At 50.4% G+C, this 19,313-nt stretch overlaps 1 protein-coding gene across 2 annotated transcripts in view; it reads left to right on the top strand.

The window, feature by feature from the left end:
* ZFHX3 (zinc finger homeobox 3) overlaps positions 1–19,313 on the top strand; it is a 127,013-nt gene that overhangs the window by 81,337 nt on the left and 26,363 nt on the right. For both annotated transcript variants that reach the window (XM_069027140.1, XM_069027139.1), the window contains exon 5: positions 15,175–15,282. In XM_069027140.1, coding sequence (XP_068883241.1) covers positions 15,175–15,282 — 108 coding nt within the window. The remainder of the gene's footprint in view (positions 1–15,174; positions 15,283–19,313) is intronic.

Here is a 19,313-nt window from a genome sequence, read left to right as displayed (position 1 = left end):
TTGTTTAACCAAACCTCTGCATTTTCACTCAGTCCCTGTTCCAAAACTCTGCAGTGCCATTCAGTGACATTTCTTCTCCAGAGCAGGAGTTTCTTTGGCTTCACTCTGCATGTCAGGCAGCTGTGCCCATCACACTCATCCAGCAAACACAGCGCTTGCAAATCACCTTCCCTTGGAAACATCTCTGCACGAGCTGTCCCCACCTGACTGTCACAACGCGCCATCCCCAGCACAAGACTCCATGGCAGCCCTTGGGTTCTCCATGTCATTTCAGATAACCTGAGCCGTCCCACCACAAGGGATGCCCTCACCCATGGCTTCCAGCCTGGCAGCACCTGGTGGGCTCCTTGGCTCCCAAAGCACTGGCTTGGAGCCACAGGGGAGCTCAGCTCCGGAGTTCTGCTCAGACCCGTGGAAGCACTGTGCTGGCTGCAGCATGAGCAGCCTGAAGTGCCCATGATCCCACGCACCAGTGGTGTTCCAGTGGTGCTCTGCACTAGTGCATGAGCCCGCAGGTACCTGAGGTCCCACCAACAACTTCAGCACTGCCCACGTGACACTTTTATTGCAGTGTCTCTTACTGGTGAAGAATGATGGTGATAACTCTGCCAGCTGTGAGGGTGCGTGCTGGGGTGAACACCAAAAATGGCAGTGTGCAGGATCCCTGCGGGGTGTTCCTCCCACAAGTTTCTCTGCCTACTTTGCCCGCATGGTGCATGTGCTGTGGTGGGCCCTGGACTTTGTGCTGCCTGTTTCACATCCCCAAGGGGCAAACCCCCAAACCCGGACACAGCTGACAGCAGGGCTTGGTACCTGGTGTTCCCAGGAAAAGCCTTTTCCCCTGTGACTGCTGTACAATCTGAAAGGAGAATCATCCTATTTTTTAATCTTTTTCTCTGACTGTTGGGAGCACTACAGCCGGCCGAGGTCCCCTCCCCCTCTGGCGAGGCAGTGAGGATTGGATCAGATGATACAGAGTGTGCATGCTGAGAATGAATCCATTTTCTCTTCTCCATCTCCCCAGAATAAATTAGAATTTGCCTGATTTAATAAAATGGCTTCATCTCTCTGCCATCTTTTCTATCTCCCATGCGTTTCATCCCCACCCCCACTGCAAAAGAATAGATCTCGCCTGTGTCGGGTCCTGTTTGGGGCCATGCTACGGTGCGTGGGGTTAGTCAGCACTGCACGCTCCACCTGCCCAAGGATCTGGCCAGGACAGCACAGGATTTGTCCCTGTGTCTCCATTTCCTTATAGTCCAAGGAGGTAGCTGTAATTGCTGTTGAGGTCAGTGTAATTTACTGTCCATCTGTCATAAACCTGCCCTTGCCAGGGATGTGACTGCCATGTAGAGTGTTTGGGGACAGGGAGGGGCTGGGGACAGGGATTATACACCCCAGATTTGCCCCAACACTGTGCTCTGTAAGTAGTGTGTGTGTGTGAGCGCATGGAGCGGGGCTGAGCACTGCCACAGACCCCGAGGAGGAATTATTGTCCAAATTTAGGTGGTTTCACTACAGCCAAACCTTTTTCTGTCGCCTGGATCTGGTGGTTTAATTCCTGTTTCGTAGGCTGATTTTTTCCTTTCCTTTCTGACACTAATTGCACCAGGCGCATTGGGAGTGGCGGCTGCTGAGCGGTACCAGCTAAATGTTAAGAAAGGTTTTAAAAACAGACTGAACTCTTCCTTAATGAGGCTCAATCGTGCTCTCCTCCGGGTGGTTTTGTTTTGCTGATCTGTCAGTTTTTCGAGGATTTAATTGCACTTTTTTCGTATTAGTCTTTGAAATGGGGCTAAGCAGCTTTCTCTAAAATGCAACACAAAAAGGAGAGATGCTTCCCTATTTTCTTGCTTTGCTTTCATCACTCCAGGATCATCATCTGCCACTGGCACGTGGGACCCTGCAGTAGTAAAGAATAAAATATGTGAGAGCATAAGTGAAGGGTGGGCTGCACTGCTGTGGTGGCCCCACAACTGGAAACCCTTGCCGGTGGTTCCATTTGCCTCCTGGCTCCTCCGTCTGTCTCCAGCTGGGTCGCTAGTTACGCTAATCCTAGAAGACCTTCCTGATGTTGGGTTTATAGAGAGAAGTAGGAGGCAAAGGCTGAACTGGTTTGTCCAACGTAGCTCATTTCCTGCAGAAATGACACAAAAATGAGTCAGAACCAAGCAGTGCTGCAATGCTCTGGAATGGTTGTAGGCTCCTCGAGCAGTGGAGCTTGCCAGAGCCTCTGGAGGCCTCTGAGCCCAGGCCCTGCTCAGAGACAGGCCAGCCTGGGCTGTCTCTGCTGGGGTCTGAAGCATCTCCAAGGGGTGGAGACCCCCCAGCCTCTCTGGATCCCAGTGTCCAGCTGCTACAGTGCTGGGAGTCCAGGGCAGGGGATGCCAAACAGATGATGCTGGGATGGGAGGAGGCAGGAGGGAGCAGGCAGATGTATCCATGAGGCTATTATCTTTATGGCATAGAGAAAACACATTTGAAGCAATCAGCATGGCATTCTTAATGGCTTCACTTCCTCGTGCTCTCCTCACGGGACAGGTTGCACAGCAGCCAGGGCTACCGGGGCTGTGCAAGCACCGCCCCACCACGCACTGCTTTTAACCAGTGCTTTGTTTTGCAGAGATGCACAAAGCTGCTGCTGAGTTTCCCGAGGATGCTGATGAACAACGGAGCAGTGAGAGCTCCAAGCCACACAGCAGTGACTCTCCTTCCTTAATGTGCAATTTATTTTTACATCTCTTTGCAATTACATTCCTTTTTTTTTCCCACTTTTTCTTCCCTTCCTCTGGCTTTGTTTCTTTTCCTCTTTCTTCTTTTTTCATGTTTATCCCTTAAATATTTCAGTCTCTTATTTCTAGTCTCAGCCTAACAAAGCATGTTTTCTTTTCTTGTTCTGATGCGTGCCTGCCTCCCTGTGAGCTCCCAGCACACCTCTCATGAGGATGTAAAATCTAAGAACAGATCTTTGAGATTTCAAAATAAAATAAAAGTAAACTCTGCTTTAAAAACACTTTAGCAGGAAAGCCAGGCTAATTGTAAATCAATGAGTCTTAAAATGCAGCATTGATCTCCAGTTAGAAGTTTGAAGGGGAAAGCAGTAATTACTGTACTGAAGGTAGATTTTTTTTTTTCTCTTAGCAAGTTCTGGGCAGAAGGAAGGCTCATTAGGGCAGCACTTCAGAATCTGAGTAATTAGTTTAAAAAGTACTTTTGTGGTGTTATTCCCATGGCTAGAAATTATTGGAGTCTTCACAGATTTATAGTTCTGCTCTGATAAAGTTTGATTTATTATTGTGTTTGGTGGGGAAGATCCTTCCTACACAGTCACTTGGGTGAAGACCTGGAGTGGGGATGAGGCCAGGAAGGATTGCCGTGGGCATGTGGGCCCTCTTGCCAGCGGAGGAACCTCAGTCCAGTAGGATGGGATGTGAGGTCTTTGTGAGCATACTCTGGCCAATACTCCAAAAGAAAACAGAGCAGACGTCTGGGAATCAGAACAGCGGCTGTTACTCCTTGTGAACGTTGCTGGCCTCCGGTCCAGTTACCTGCTAGTCCCTTCTTGCTCATGGGGAAACAGCTCAGAAGATCTCTCAGTCTTTGTCATACCATGACCAGCTCTGTGCTGTTTTGTTGGGCCATTCCCTGTGCCACCCTCCTCAGGAAAGCATGACTGGTCTGGCAGGACTGTCAGGCTCCCCTAAGCCCATGGCATTTCTCCATGGGTTTTCCAGCTAATTCCTCCCATGAGCAGTGTGATCCTGCTCTCCTTTTCCAGGCTGAGGCAGAGGAAGTGGCTGCAGGCACCACCTGGGATGTGGGTACAGCCTTATGTGACGTGGTCTGGGTTTGCTCTGGAAGGTGGGATAGAGCAGAAGTATCCAGGGCTTGTTCCCTTACAAAACTATGCTAATTTGGGGAACTGACCCTAGAATTAGCATTGATCCATGTGCAGGAAGGCTTTGTGGCATGGGTGGTGAGCCCATCTGTACTTGGGGAATGGGTTTGTGCTCCTGCCAGTGTCCCCAGTGTGTTAAATTGGGATAGTTGCACAGTCTGACTTGTCAATCCCATACCTCTGGCCGTGGCTGTTCCTACTCACCAGACTTGATAAATATTTTCACAGAAATTATTCATTTTGCAGGGACTGCCATAGATCTGATTCTGCAGGGAAGGAAAGGGGAAGGTCTCTGAAGGCAGAAAACCCTTGTGTGGCAGAAAGCCTGCTGGGAAGTCAGCTCAAGAAGAATTAGAAACCCTTTAAATAAATGCTTACTTGACATGACTCTGTCTCCCCCAGTCTAACAAGCAGGGAAGCGAATGGCAGCCGCTGGCCAGAAATTGATTGCATTAATTGATATGCCAATAAGAGAGCTTGTTACATCCGCCATTGGTTAGGAGGCCGGCTAACAAGTCCCGCTGATCAATGGAACCAATAAAGATTTCATCCATTAATGAGCAACATGGTAATTAATGTTATCCATAAACCAATTAGCCTGGGTAGCTAATGTGCTGGTTAGCACAGTGAGTGGTGGAGCCGTGGGTGGGCACAGGCCAGCTCGTGCACAGGGGACATCACCTCCCCTATATGAAGGAGACATCATCACCTCTCTGGTGTGGAGGGGACATCACCTCTCCAGTGCCACCATGGGGCTTGGAGCAACAGCCAGCTCACTCTGGGCCTCCCAGAGCAAGGGAGCTGGGAGGGCGGCTGGTGGGATAGGTCACATCGCTGGAAAGGGGCATGCTTCTCTAGATTTTCAAGGCACTTTCAGCTCTTTCTTTCACTTTTTGGAACCTTTGTGTAACACACAAAGGGCACCTTTCCCACTTCTTAGATGTTTTTGGAGGTGCGCAGGTTTCTGTAACTTGTGTTCCATGGTGTAAGGCAGCATTTGGGTTCTTGCTCTGTCGCTGGGAAGCTGCTGGAACCTCTCGAGCCCCCACCAACTGCAGATGCTGCTGTGCACAGCCCTGCACTGGGCTTTCCCCACACCGCCAGTACCAGTAACAGTGTTAACACAGGTAACACAGCGTGAAGGCTGCTGCCTATATCCACTTGCCAGGGGCTTGCCCCAGGTGCCAGCACCACTGTGGCATCAGGACAGTCCATAGGGATCAGGACAGGAGGTTCTGGAGCAGCCCCAGGCCCTGGGCAGCATCAATCCCACAGGCTCCACCGTGGAGTTACCTTGGATTGTTGGATATTGACCCCGGGAGACCCCTTGTGGATTCCTTAATTGAAAATTAATACCAGATCAATGCCATGGGCAATTTGCATATTGATCATAAACAACTTTGAAGGCACCAAGTGTGTGTCGAATCGATAGAGCTCTCAAGCAGGCTGCCGGGAGAGTGTCCCCGTGCTGGGCGCCTCGGCAGCTCATGCCAGAGAAGCTCGGTGAAGGCGGTGGAGGTGCTGGAGGATGGGTGGCTTGCACCAGACTGGAGTCACAGCATGGAGTTCACAGCCTTTTCCTGTGGTTCCCTTCAGAAGGGGAAGGAGGGGAAGGGCTCTTTGTTTGCTTATTTTAAATCAAGTGGCCACAGCCCAGAGGCATCCCAGGGAGTGGGGGACCTGTCCTGGGCACACAGCCCTCCTTCCCCCACCTGCCACGTGCAGCCTGACACCTGCAATAGAGAAGCAGAGGCACTGTTTTTCTGAGGACATCAGAAGGGAACTCAGCAGTGATTTTTGCCTGACATTTTTGTCCTACATTTGCTCTGTGAGGGCAGTATTTAGACCCTTCTCTGTCTGCTCAGGACATTCACCAGTTATTTCAGAATGGTTTTGGGCTGAAGGCAACAAATATTTTGTATCAAACTCAAATAAAACCACAAAAACTTAATCTGAAAATCTGTAACTCATCCTTGGAAGCTTCTGGCACAGAGGGATTCCTGTGGGCAGGGAGATGAAGCATATGGACAGGCACTGCATTACCTGCCCCTTTGCACATGTGCGTGGTGCAAGGCAGCGCCTTGGACCCTGCAGGGGAACCACCTCTGGCCTGGCCATAGACAGAGCACAGGGAGCACAGAGAGGGCAGGACTGGAAACCCATATCCCAAAGTTGCCACTTATTTTAGGAGCAGCCGGCAGCTCCAGGAAGTCGCTGTGCATCTGATTAGCGTGTTACGGGGCTTTCATTGACTCGGCTGTGCTGTGCTGATGAACTGAGGCTGGGGACAAGCGCCTGTAATTGAGAGAAATAAATTCTTATCACAGGCCTCTGCTGGAGTCACCACCTGTGCATGCGCCTTGCTCCAGGTTCCAGGAGTGGATCCAGTCCCCAGAGCACCTGACATGCCCTTGTTAGAGGGAAGGAGCCAGGCTAAGGACTGCAGACACCAAGCACCATCCTGGGGTGGCTGAAAGGTTCTGTCCTCCCAGTCCACTGGCATGGCCCACCTGGTGCTACCTCCCTGCTTGACCACAGGCCGGCAGCTTGAGAGCCATCAGTACCCTCAAGTGTCTCCTTGGGAGCTGCTCTGTGCTCTTCCCTTTTTCTTGATCCTCTGTGTTTCACTTGGGAGCTGGAGCAGCTGTTCTCCATTCTTACCTGAGATCTGATGACAAGTGGAAGATCCTTTCCTGATCTGTGTCAGGAGACATGGGCATCACAGAAGAAGGGGTTTTGTGATGCTGCAAAAGAAATAAGAATGAAGGTATAGTTTCTCTGAAAAGAAACCGATCTGCTGTTTTAAATTAAGAGGAAAAAACAGAAGTCCAGGGTGACAGGGCTCTGCAGCTCACTGTGGTGCAAGGCTGCGGTGAGCAGCCCCGTCCTCACTGCAGTGGGGCTGTGCTCGGGTTCCCTTGGCTGCTCACAGCCCCTGTTATTTTGCCAGTTCTCGGGGCCGTGGACAGACTGCCTCGGTGGGTGCATGCGGCAGTGGGGAGGTGAGTGGAAAGGCTTCACTCGACATTCCCTGACCTCCTAGTGCAGCTGAGTGCTGGAGAGGCAGCGCTGAAATTGCAGTCGTTTTCAATTACCCAAAGCCAAGAGAGGTGGAGAAAAAGGGGCTTTTGGCTCCAGGAAACTGAAGTCGCTGCTGCTGAAAGCTTGTTTAGTACAAGGGGAAAAGCAATTACTGACGTTTTGCCAGCACTATTAACCCAAACCCAGGGAGGAGCAACCCAGGCCAGGCTGTGGCCATCCCTGCCATGCAGGGTGATGTGGGACCCCTCAAGCATGCCCTCAAGGACAGCTCCATGGCTGTGGAGCTGTGGGGTGTCTCCCCTCTCTGTTCTCTTCAGCTGGTGTTCGTTGTGCATGCAGGAGCTCACCTGTGTTGCCTGCTCTCTCTGCACCAGCCCAAGTGGTGTTTGGTATCGAGAGCTTTGAGGGTGCTGACAGAGGGGCTGGGAGAGAGGTGATGGTGTGGGAATGAAGACTCCACAGGCTGTTGACTGACAGGACTTGAAGTGGGGCTCTGTCTTCGAGGGGCCACCTCGCTGCCATGGCCTCTGTTCTTCAGCCGTTCACACCAAAAACTTTGGTACTGCAGCTCTGCCAGGCTGGTTTTTCTGCCTGGTGAGCCTGCACAGGTATTGCCCTTGTGCTACCAAAGTGTCTGTCCAGCCTGCTGGGTGTATTTGTCCTGTCCTTCTCAGGGCTCCTGCGGACGCTCATCTCCTAACCCCAAAGTCCCCTTAAAAGCTTAAAGGCTCTCTGCAGACATGACTTTGGTTGCCACTACAGTGACCCCTCTTGTTCCCCGATGCTGGTAGTCTGAGCATCCCTGCTGGCTCCCTCCCACCTTCCTCAAAGAACCATTTAGGTTGGACAGGACTTCTAAGGTCATTGAGTCCAACCTTTGACCAGTTAGCACAGTGTCAGCTAGACCATAGTGCTGAGTGCCACATCCAGTCGTTTCTCTCAACTGCCTTTGCCTTGAGGCAGCAGCACGTCTGGGGGTGATCTTTCATTTTTTATTATACATATTATTTATGGCCATTTATGATTTCCCATGTTTGGGGATATTGTTACTTCATAGAAATGAGGTCCAGGAAGAGCCTGCCAAAACGGCACTGGGACCTAGTCAAGAACAAACCGACCAGACCATGGGTGTCAGACCCTCTAGGACTCAACCCATGTACAAACCATCCTTAGAGATGTTCACCTAGAACTATTGGTCTTTTTTCCATGTTCTTTGTAACAAAAAACTTGCCTCCCTGGGGACAAGAAGTGACAATTTGTCGTGGACACTGTACCTGGCTATGGACCTGCTCCCCTGCCCTGGATCAGCCCCACCACTTTCCTCCACTGCCCCACGTCTGTGTTGGGAACTTGTGGTACCACAGGGATATTTTAATTGTCCGTAAACCAGGGCACTGCAATTATGGCTCTCCCAAGATTTTAGCTGAGCTTAAAAGAACTCCAGACATGCTGAGATGGGGAAACAGTTGGGGAGGGGGAGAAAGAGGGTCAGCAAGACATTAATTAACTTTTCCTTGGAGCAATACCATGGAGAGGGAAAATAGAGTAGCAGTTGTAGGACTTGTATGTTTAAAAAAAAAGCCAGAAAGAGGACATTTTAGTGTTTCATTTAAGTGTGTTTTGTGAGGATGATGGGTTAAGGTTGTTAGGAGCTCTCCTGTGAATATTCAGCCCCTAAGGCTAAGCGTGAATTAATTATAGCTCATTTTTGTTATAGTTACAGTGTTTTCAAGATGTACCTTGTTGCAAAGTTGCTAAAGTTGGCTACTAACTTCAGTTTGGCATCGGCACTGGTTTTGTTTGTGGATCTCCGCCGTTTTTCTGAAGTGAGCCTATATTCCCGGTGAGCACAAAGCATCTCTTGCTCTGCTGGCATGGTCTGCTGAGGGCCTACAGTGCTCTGCTCCGAAGGAACAAGTGACAGGATAAGGGGAAATGGCCTCAAGTTGTGCCAGGGGAGGTTTAGGTCGTGTACTGGGAAAATTCCTTCTTGGAAAGGGTTGTCCAGCCCTGGCACAGGCTACACAGGGCAGTGCTAGAGTCACCATCCCTGGCAGGATTTAAAACCCACGCCGATGTGGTACTTGGGGACATGGGTCAGTGGAAGCCAGGACAGTGCTGGAGGAACAGTTGGACTCAATGATCTTAGAGGGTTTTTCCAACCCAAATGATTCCATGATTCTACCAAACCTGCCATTGTCTGCTCGAGCAGTTCCACCATGTGTCTTTAGCAGAAGGCCAGGGTTCTTGTGAGGCCTTCCCTCACAAAGTGGGGCTGGGCACCCATCCCCCGGGCACCTTTGCTATGCTCCTGCCTCGTTACCTCTGCCACCCAACTCCTGCATCCTCTTTCTCCCATAGGTCCCCTTTGTCTCTGGACCCTTGTCCCGCAGGTCTCTGTGTGGAGACTACTCTGTCCTTTCCCTGCAGACCTGGAGCTGGAGATGGGCTCTTTTGTTTTGCTGTTTGATCTGTGGTTGTGTTTTTGCATGCATCTCCTTTCCAGCTGATTCCAGTTTGGAGCTAGGTTAAACTGTGCAAAATACTGTTTAAAAGAAAAAGAGAAAGGAACTTGTCAAGATGCATTTGTTAGATCACGTTTAAAATGAAACAGAATTGAAGGTAGTTTTTGTCCAAGAAAGGGGAGGCTGAAAAGCCGTCAAGCCGCAGGAGAAAGCCCCTCCTTTGTTGTCCTCCTGACATTGAAGTGTAATTTTTCATGGTTATTTGGACTGGAAAATGGGGGGAAAGGGAGAGATGGGCTTGCGATTATTTCCCATAAATGACAACACAATCACATCACGCTCCACTACAAACATACTCAAGGAATTTGCCTTTTTTTTTTTATATTTCATATGTGAAAATAACAGCAACCTTTCTAGTGCTGCTGAAATTAAAGGGGCTAAGTCCCTGTTGGGTTTCACTGGCTTAAAATACAGCCCAGTTTGTGAAAAACATGGACAGCCTTGTTCCCGGGGAGTGGGAGAATGGCAGTGCTCTCCCAGGGAAGGGGTTCTTGGTTGTGCATGCTCCATCCCTGGGTGTGTTGAAGGCCAGGTTTGATGGGGCTTGAAGCAACCTGGTCTAGTGTAAGGTGTTCCTTCATATGTCAGGAGTTTGGAACAAAATGGTCTTGAAGGTTGCTCCCAAGCCAAAACAATGCTGTGACTCTCTGATATCTATGTCAGCTGAGCACACCATAGTCAGCAGTTTCTGTTTGTCAGTGAAAGCAGCAGAGGTGCTCTGGCCATGCTCTGGAATGGAGCTGTCTGGGAAATAAGTGTCATTAAACCAAGGTACATGTAGTATTATATTGTTTTCCTGCAGCCCTTTGTCAGGTGGAACTCACCCACCAGCTTTGCATCCAGGCTGGAGCTCCGTGGCATTCCTCTCATAACCTTGCCTAGTGCTGGCTTTGCACTGCTTGGAGTCCTGCTCTTCCTTTCAGGAAAACAGTAGGAATGAACAAGCTGATGCAGAGTAATCCCATTAGGAGCTGGCACAAATGGTATTGCAGCACATATGTGCATCCATAGCGGGAGCTGAAGTCAGACCCCCACCTGGGCTCTACCTCTGCTCTGTTACCACAGCAGAGGGCACTGGGCCCATGGGCATGGTGTGAGGTGGGACTACCCTCCCTGTGCCTCTTGGTGACGCTTTCTGAGTCAGCTGCACCAGGCCCTGCATGGTGACCCTGGCACAGCTCAGGGACAGCTGAGCTCATCCTGGGCTTCCAGGATGCAGGAGGGCATCGACCCACTGTGGACCTCCCACCTCCTCCATATGAACCCAAACCTCTCTACCCAGGGCCCTGGGGGAGTCAGTTTAAAGTGGTTGCAAGCAGTTGAACTTGTGACTCGGGCGGGTTGGTGGGCCCCGGCAGGGCAGCCCCTCGGCAGCGCCGGGCGGTGCCAGCGCTGGTCTGTGCCCGCAGCCGCTGTGCACGGCCAGCCCCTCACCCCCTGACAGCCGCGGCCTGCAGCAGCCAGCCAGCCCTCAGTCCTGCCTTTCTGTCGGCTTTTTTGGCTACTTATCCTGAAAAGGGGAGCGTCAGAGATTTCTTTTTGTTCCAAAGGAGAGACCCTGTGTACAATTAAAACTTGTTTCTGGTAAACCTCATTCCAGGAAAGATGAGCTTTTAACAAAAGGCTTTTGACAGCTGCAGGGTATTTCATTTTTTTAATGCCGAATGAAAAATCAATACATTTTTCTAGGTTATACATATTCAGAACAGGCTTGATATTTCCATTATAATGGAAAATGGGTGTCTGCACATCTCGCCTGTCAGAGCTGCACCGCCACATTTTCCAAGCCACTGCTAAATATTTCAAACCTGATTTGATTGTGGTTCATGACAGCTAATGTTTCTCAGCTCTCGAGCCTGCCGGAGGGTGGAGAGGCAGCGCACGCTCTTTCCCATGCCTACATTTCCACCACCAAAGAAATGCCCTTTATCCCTTCGGATAAGAGCTCTGGGTTTGTTAAGGAAAACCTGGTTGGGAAAAAGAGAGGTGAGAGGTCTTGGGCTGTTCAAGCTGGTCTGGATCCCGTCAGCAATTGCCGACTTCTCCAGCTCTCAAACTTCCTGGGTTTGGGAAGGGACAGACCTCAGTGGTGTGATCCTGTGCAATTGTGCACGGCAGTTTGGGTACATTTTGGTGTTTGACTGAGTCAGAGGTTCCCTGACCTCTGCAGAAGTCAGATACTTGTGATTTTCCAGACTCTTCTCCTGCTCTTCCCCCTCCTCTCCCCCCCACCCCCCCACTTTGTGAATGGTTTAATTTTAAATTAAAAGGAAATACTGCTCTCTAAAATGATTTATTCATGAAGGAAGCAAAGACTCTGCCTAGGATTTTGCATGGGACAGGTGGGTTGGGATGGAAGAGCAGCTCCTTTAGCTGCAAGGGCTACAATTCCTTGCTCTCAGTGTTGACCTGAGCCCTGGCAGTTGGAAAACTCCTTTTAAAAGTTATTAATAAAGCACCATGGATTCAGGGATGGAGCTCTGGCATGGGAGCCAGTGCACAGTGTGTGTTGTTTGGACTTCCCGGGAACATGATTCCCCCATACAAATCCCACAGCAACGGCTCTTGCACCTCTGGAGTCCCAACAGCATGTGCAGCTTCTGGGAGGAGGGGTCAGGTAGTAGCGAAAAGGTCACGGTGGTTTGGAAGTAAATTCCCTATGTCTTGCTGACCACTACTCGTCCAGCCTCAGGAGCTGGTCTTGGGGTGGTCTGCACACTCTGCTGCAGGTGGGTCCTGTGGGCCATTACATGAGGACAGTGGTGGGCTCTGGTCGTGTGCAGCGTGACACCGGTTTGCAGTGGCAATGGAAGCTCCTCATGGTGTGCAGTGGATTGAGAGGAGGAGCAGATCTTCCCTACCAGATATGCTGCTGGCCTTGTTCTTGCAGAGGGATGCCCCGAAGGAGTACAGGGGATGGATGGTTGGGTGCCTTCACACAGGTGTTTGCTTTCCAGACCTGCGCTGCACCCTCAAGCTGCCGCTGTGGCTCACCAGCCGTGGAGAGCGTGGGCACAGACCTTTCAGGAGCAAGAGCTTTGCTGCTTTTACTGTCAGTGCTGAGCTCTGCTTGGCAGAAGGTGGGTCAGACATGGGTGTGGGTGTTGGAGGCAACTTCTCAGCTGGTCAGACCCCAGTGCAGCACACAGAGCCAGCTCAGGGGTGGCTGTCCCCACCGTCTCTGGGCTCAATGGGAGCACTGGTGGCTGTGCCACAGGCCACACTGAGCATGATGAGCAGAGCAGCCTCAGCCTTCCAGAGAAGTCTGCTGGAAGGGGATCACGAGGCAGATGGAGTTAGCGCTTCCCCTTCCCCAGGGCTCTGTGCCAGAGGCCCTGGCAGCAAGGAGATGAGCAGGATGGTACCAGGACCCTACCCAAGCTGGTTCAGAGCCTCTCTGGGCAGGTGTGCTAGACTCTATTCCCTTCACATCCTGCTTTAGAAAAATTACTTTTCAGAAAAAAACAGCTCCGGGTGGAGCAGGAGGAGGGTTCGCAGCTGGATCTGCTCCCTGCCCTCTGCCCTCTGCCTGGTGCGGGGTGTTGAGCCAGGAGCAGTTTGTGTCCTCAGAAAGGAGCATTCCTGGCACAGGAGCTGTGGAATGCTCAGTGCCAGAGATGTGGGGGCTCAGTCCAGGCTGGCGGTGGATGGACAGGAGGAGCTGCAGCCCCGGCTGTGCTGGGGACTTGCTGTTTGTAGCCTTGTTTTTTAATAATTTTCTCCCTTTATTGGTATTCATAGCTCACATTTTTCCGGTTACTGTCCGCCTGGGCTTTCATCCATTTTAAAGAGCTATTTTTTCCCCTGTTGATGATGATGATGGTATAAAGACAGATGGTGTAACTGCTTATGAATGTCCTATTTTATTCCCCTCGAACCAGACAGCACACTGGAAGACACGTATTATTTCCACATGCTCAGGTTAGAGCCCAGACAGCGGCGGAGCCTGGCTCGCCCTTCCTCTTCCTCCCATGCCGATGCTGACACCTCCGGGTCGCAGCTGGGAGTGCCGCTGCGCCGAGCGCCCTTTGTTGTTCAGCCAGGCCGGGGGCTCCGGGCCGGGGGCTCTGGGCCGAGGCTGGGGCTGGGGCTGCGCGGTGGTGGGGCCGGGGCCAGGGCAGGGGGTGATGGGCCATGGGTGATGAGCGGTGGGTGATGAGCTGCGGGCTATGGGCAATGGGGGCCGTCTCCTCATGGTGTCCAGGGGGGCCTCAGAGCACCTGAGCCAGCAGAGAATGGTTAAAATGATGATTTATATTAAATATAGAAACCCATTAACAAAGGTTTTTAATAAAACCAGCTAAAATCTGCTTCCACAGCAGCTGCCCAGCTGAATGGACACTTGCCCTGTGTGAAGTGGTTTGAAGGCACTAGGGTGGTGGGGTTGGGGTGGGGATGGTTTGTTGTGTTTTTTCCCTGGAGTGGAAAAAAGATTGGAATTTTAATTTCTGAAATGTGAACCCAGCTGCTGGTTTCACAGCCCTTCTCCCAGTAAACTTGAGCACTCGGCTCACGTGGCAAACTGCCCATCTCACCCCTCCACCAGTGATATGTGCCTTTCTACATGTTGGATGCCTTTGTCAGCATTGCCACCCATCTCTCCTCTCACTCCCAATTTAGGCTCTCATATCCTCAAAGGGCACTGCTGAGTATCTGCAAGCTGCTAATACATATTTTTAATCTGAATTTCTAGCCCTGTCTTTGTTAGGAGGAGGATGGGGGTTGGTGCTTGAACCAGTTAAGTGGTTCAAGTAAATCTCAGGATAGCATGAGTTCATGGGGTTTACCATGACCAGATAATGCGAGTTAAAATTTTAAACTATCCTGCCTAAAAATGGGTATAATGGTCTAAAAGTGCCCTTTTTAACCCGGTGGTGGGGTAACCCCTGTCAGTTACCAGGACTGTACATTAATAGCCATGATAGTAGGTGATAATGTGGCTGCTACACCCTGGTGTAAGCGCTCTCACTCCCAGTGTCCCACCTGATGAGGTGCCTTGGAGTGGAGCTGCACCACATCGGGTTGACACGCTCTGTGCCCGTGCTGTTGGTTTGGGCTGGACCATGGCGATCTGTGTTTTGTTCTGAGCTTTCAGCACTTCACCGAGTGTTTCCTCCATGCTTTTGCACCTGCATGGTGCTGCCTGGGTTTGCAGACCCTTCCCGTGACTGGGATGAAGGCAAGACTGCCAGCAGGTTCCTCCTGTGCCTCATGTCTGGGCTGGGGCTGCAGCAGACCAAGCTGCTCCGAGCTTGGTCTGAGCAGGAGGGATGTCATGTGTCTGCAGTGGACTCTGGCATCTTGGTGACCAGGGTCAGTACTGCACCATGTCAGTGGGGCCAAAGAGCCTGAAGGGGGGATGACGAGGAAGGATGAGGCTGAATGCTCCCTGATGCTTCTGTAATCCCTGACATGGCTGGGCAGAACCTTCTTGTGTAGACAACCATGTAACTGTACATGACATCTCAGGGGACCTTAGTCGCTCCAGGTGGTAAAAGTAGGCGAGGTTCTTCATTTTGTCTTCATCTCTCACTTCTTTCCTCTACAGTTTCTATAAGCAGGTGTGTTGGGAGAACACTGGGCGATGTTGATACCTGCCACCCAACACTTGTGCACAGCCCTTGCTGCCGCTCTTACTCATTGGCAGCTACATATTCTTCCGTTCTGCCTTCCATGTCTGTGTCACACTTTCTGCTTTTCTTCTTTCAGAAGAACCCAGTGAAGATGTGGAAGGGCCCAGTGAAACAGCTGGCGATGCTGAGGAGCCTGCCAAGGAGCAAGAGAGTGGAGGGGACAAGGACCAGAGTAAATGGACAGGTATGATTCTGTGATGTAGCAGAGGTGGTGTTTGGTCCATCATTTTCTTTAAATTCAGGAAAGAGAGGCAGGAAGAACACTGGTCCACAAAACCCTTTTTAACTGACCACAGCATGTCAGTGTGACATAAGTGTCATCCTCTGTGAAGGCTTTGGGTGTAGCTTCTTGACATACTCAGTAGTTTGAGTTGTGGTGGGTCATGCGTCCCCCCTCTAAGCCCCAGGCTGGCGCTGGGCCATGGGTGCTCTGGGACTGGACCCAGGCAATGGGGATCAACAGCTGGGAGAGGAGGAGGGAGAAGGGGACAACCCCTCCTGGCAGCAGCCAGCACATGGTTGGATTAAGCATGTCATTTGATGATTCTATGATTGGCCTACTCTGGAGAAGGCCATCCATCTTCCACCCTCATCTGGCCCTTGCTGACCACTTCAGCCTGGGTGCAGAACATGCAGTGCTGAAGGTAGCATTCATTTTCCTTGGCCCAGGGCACAGCAGTTCTGGCTTCAGGTCCCATTTGGTTGGCAGGCTCAGCATTGGTCTGTGAAATGCCTTGGTCTGCAGAGACCCTTCTTCCAGGCAGCCTTCTGCTGCTGCGTTCATGGTTACCTCTTGGTGAGCCCCAGACAAAGACATTTTGTCTTACATAGTCTTCCCAAAATGGAATGTGGTATTTCACCTCTACAGTTATAATCTCAGCACATCTCAATCTCAGTCAATGGAAGATGTGTCCTAACTGGTGGAGAGAGCAATCTGGGCCTTGTGGGGTGTTGAAGTTTGTGCTTTTAGTATGGGCTGCACTTGCTGAGGTTGCTCTGTGTGTTACTTCCTGCCACAGACTGAGTCTTAACCCAGAAGTGCAATTTTGCTTGGCTGTAGGTGGTTTCTAGTCTCAATTCATTGTGTGGGATTGTGTGATCCTGAGCACAACCATTTTGTGAAGTGTCACAGAAAGAGGTAAGTATTATTTAATGATTAAATCTCTTCAGGGGTAAATAGGGCCCTTTGCCCAAATCTGAAGCACTTAAAAAGGCTGATCTGTGTGAAAAGATTGTATCTCAAAATAGGTAAGGAAAAATGAGGAGCCTGCTTTTTAAACCAACCTTTTTCTCTCCAGAAACTCTGAATTTGGATGGTTTAACTTCTTCACCCTGCCAGTGCAACTCCTAACCCAGTGTTTGTGAGGCAAGGAGCAGATCAGAAATGGGACAGCTCCATGGGGTCTGCAAAGGGAACTGTGTGGGGAGGACACAGAGCAGGTGTGTGAGCCCATGGAGCCTGGGACTGGCCTTGTGCGAGCCAAGGTGTGCGTGATGTGCTGGCACTGAACTCAGGCCCTGCTTCCAAACACGTAACAACACCACCCCGAACTTCAAAGCAAGATAATGTTACCAATTGTTGCTGTCCAGCAGGTGTGCAAAGCAGGCACCACATCTTGGTCGTGTTTCTGCTCTTGTCCTTCGAGGAACATGACTGTGTTGACAGGTCCTCCTGGACCTCAGACATGGGAAGGAATAGAAACTGGGTCAGGTTATTCCTGACAGCTCCAGAAGTGTACAGGGATACAAAAACCTGATACAAGTGGAGCCGTGTGCAGGGAGGGGAGCAGGCAGTACCAGGGAGCTCTCCTTGGAGGAGCAGGAGGTTGCCGACACAGCCAGTTTGCCCTCGGCAGCAGTGGAAGGTTGTGACCACGGTGTCACAAAGCTAAAGAGCCCGGAGCCTTCTCTGCATTTGCCCTCACTGAGCAGAGCAGCACAGCCCGTGTCAGCAGCACCGTGGGGAGAGCCCGTCCCCCAGCTACCAGGCAATGGGCTGCAGAGCACTTGGTGATGCTGAACGTTGTCCCTGACCTGCTGTACTGTACCTGGGAGACAGTGCCTGGAGCATATCAAACCTGCCAGCTGCTCTCTCTTGTGCTGTGCAGAGGAAAGGGGAGCTGTGATGAGGGACAGACATGGGGCTTGTCCCTGACCGAAGGAATGGCTGGGGAACTGTACACCTGCCATCTCTGCCCCAGATTTTCCTGGGAATTGACCAAACAACTGTTTGTAAGTGCTGATGGGAAGATAATGAGATGAGGAACAGTCGACACAGATTTGTCAAGAACAAATCATGTCAACACGACCCAATTTCCCTTCGTGTGAAGAAGGTCCTGTTCGGAGTCAGTGTCTCCTTGGGAAGGCTTTCGATGCCACTTTTCAGGACAGGCTGAAATGAAGCACAGACATTGTGGTGTAGGTGACAATATTGTGCCTTTGGTGGGTTTCATTAGTACTGGAAAGCTCTCCATTCCTGAGCTGGGGTGTTGGGGAGGCTGGGCAGCAATTTCAGAAAGCCCAAACAGCAGGAATGACCCAGAACAGAACAACATCAGTCAGGAGGAGAAAATGGAATGAACACGCTTATTTGACCTAAAAAAAGACCAAAGAGGAGGACAAGATAAGTCTTCTTGTGCATGAAATGCTTCTGAAAGAAAGGAAATAATTTTTTCTCCATGTTGAGGATACAGACAACAAGACACAAAGGGCTTAAATTGAAAGGAGAAAGATTGATGTTAGATAACAAATTTTAAAAAGTCTTCCTGTACAGCCTGTGGCTTCAGCACTGGAGTGGGTTTTCTGGGAAGGTTCCTCAGAGGTCTTTCAAGAAGATTAGAGGAGCTGCCGTCAGCAGTGAGGCAGGTTCAGTCTATCCTGCTTTGGACGGACTGGCTGACCTTCAGAGAAGCCTCTGAGCCAGGTGACTCTGTGAAGATGGAGATGAGGGCAGGAGAGGTGTGGGCTGAAAGCCAGTGACAGGGTATGTGAAAGGGAAGGGGGACAGACCCTTCTGCTGCTCACCACCTGCAATTTGATTGTTACGTTCCTCAGCAATTTACTCTCCTTTGTGCTTTGGTTTCCTCACTGCACACAGGGGATTTATTTCTTCCACTTTCTTAAAGGCTTGTAAGATCTGTAACAAGACACTGAGTTCCTTTGCCCATCTCCCTGCCCCAGCCCAGGGGTGAGGGTCAGCACCGCGGTGGATACAGTCCGGGCGCAGCCTGTGCTGGGGTTAGTGTCAGCACCAAGGAGAAAACCTGTTTTCATTGTAAACTTGTCAAAATGTTTCAACTGCAAAATAAATTTACTGACTCAATCTTTGTATTTATTTTAAAATGGAACAGTGTGAAGCACAAACTTTTTTTTAGGTGATACTTTTCAATTGAATATACATGGGGAAAACTCCATCCCGTATAAGAACTCATTGGATCTTGATTTTCACAGACATCTCTGTGGTTTCTGGAAGGTTCTGGAAGGTGGCAGTGCCTCCACGCTGGAGCAGGGAGATGCTGTGTGCCTGATGGCTCAGTGTTAGACATTATCTCGTCATGACTAATGTGAGATTTACCACGAGCAAACCAGCAAGGGTGGAAGGAATCGTGGCTGATCCTGACTCCATTTTTAAGGCAGGATGTAGATAATGGATACTCATCTGAAGCCCTGCTCATTGCAGTACAAGGCCTCTCAGATTTGGGGGGTGGTGCTGGTTCATGTCTCTGATGGAGAAGCCCATCATCAGCAGTGACCCAGCTACCAGAGGCTTCCTTAATGCACTGTCCGTTGGGTACATGGAGAATATCAGGGGTTTTTCCACAAAAACAAGAAACAAAGTCTACTTAAAATATAGATTGAAATGAAATCTTTCTGGAGGACTGGCCTGAAGGGCTTTTATTTTTGTTAATGATTTTTTTTTTTTTTCTTTAATCCATGATGCTCACCTAACAGAGCAATTAGTGCAATGGACCGTCCCTGATTCGAATCCGTGGTAGATTGCTATTAAAGGAAGTATTAATGGGCTGCTGAGAGCTGGGAAATTATTGCAGAAAAGTGTGTTTATGGAGTATGGTGCTGGCAGGCATGATTTCAATCGGATTTGACATGTTTAACATAAATGTATACTGCACAGCTCCTGCAGTTTATGAATAATTCCTACAGGCCGACTGCCTTTCTAATTACTGAAATTGAAAAAAACAGGTCAGGCACATCCTG

This window comes from Aphelocoma coerulescens, chromosome 11 (assembly GCF_041296385.1).
Source record: "Aphelocoma coerulescens isolate FSJ_1873_10779 chromosome 11, UR_Acoe_1.0, whole genome shotgun sequence".
NCBI lineage: Eukaryota > Metazoa > Chordata > Aves > Passeriformes > Corvidae > Aphelocoma > Aphelocoma coerulescens.
This window is presented reverse-complemented; position numbering and strand designations above follow the sequence as displayed.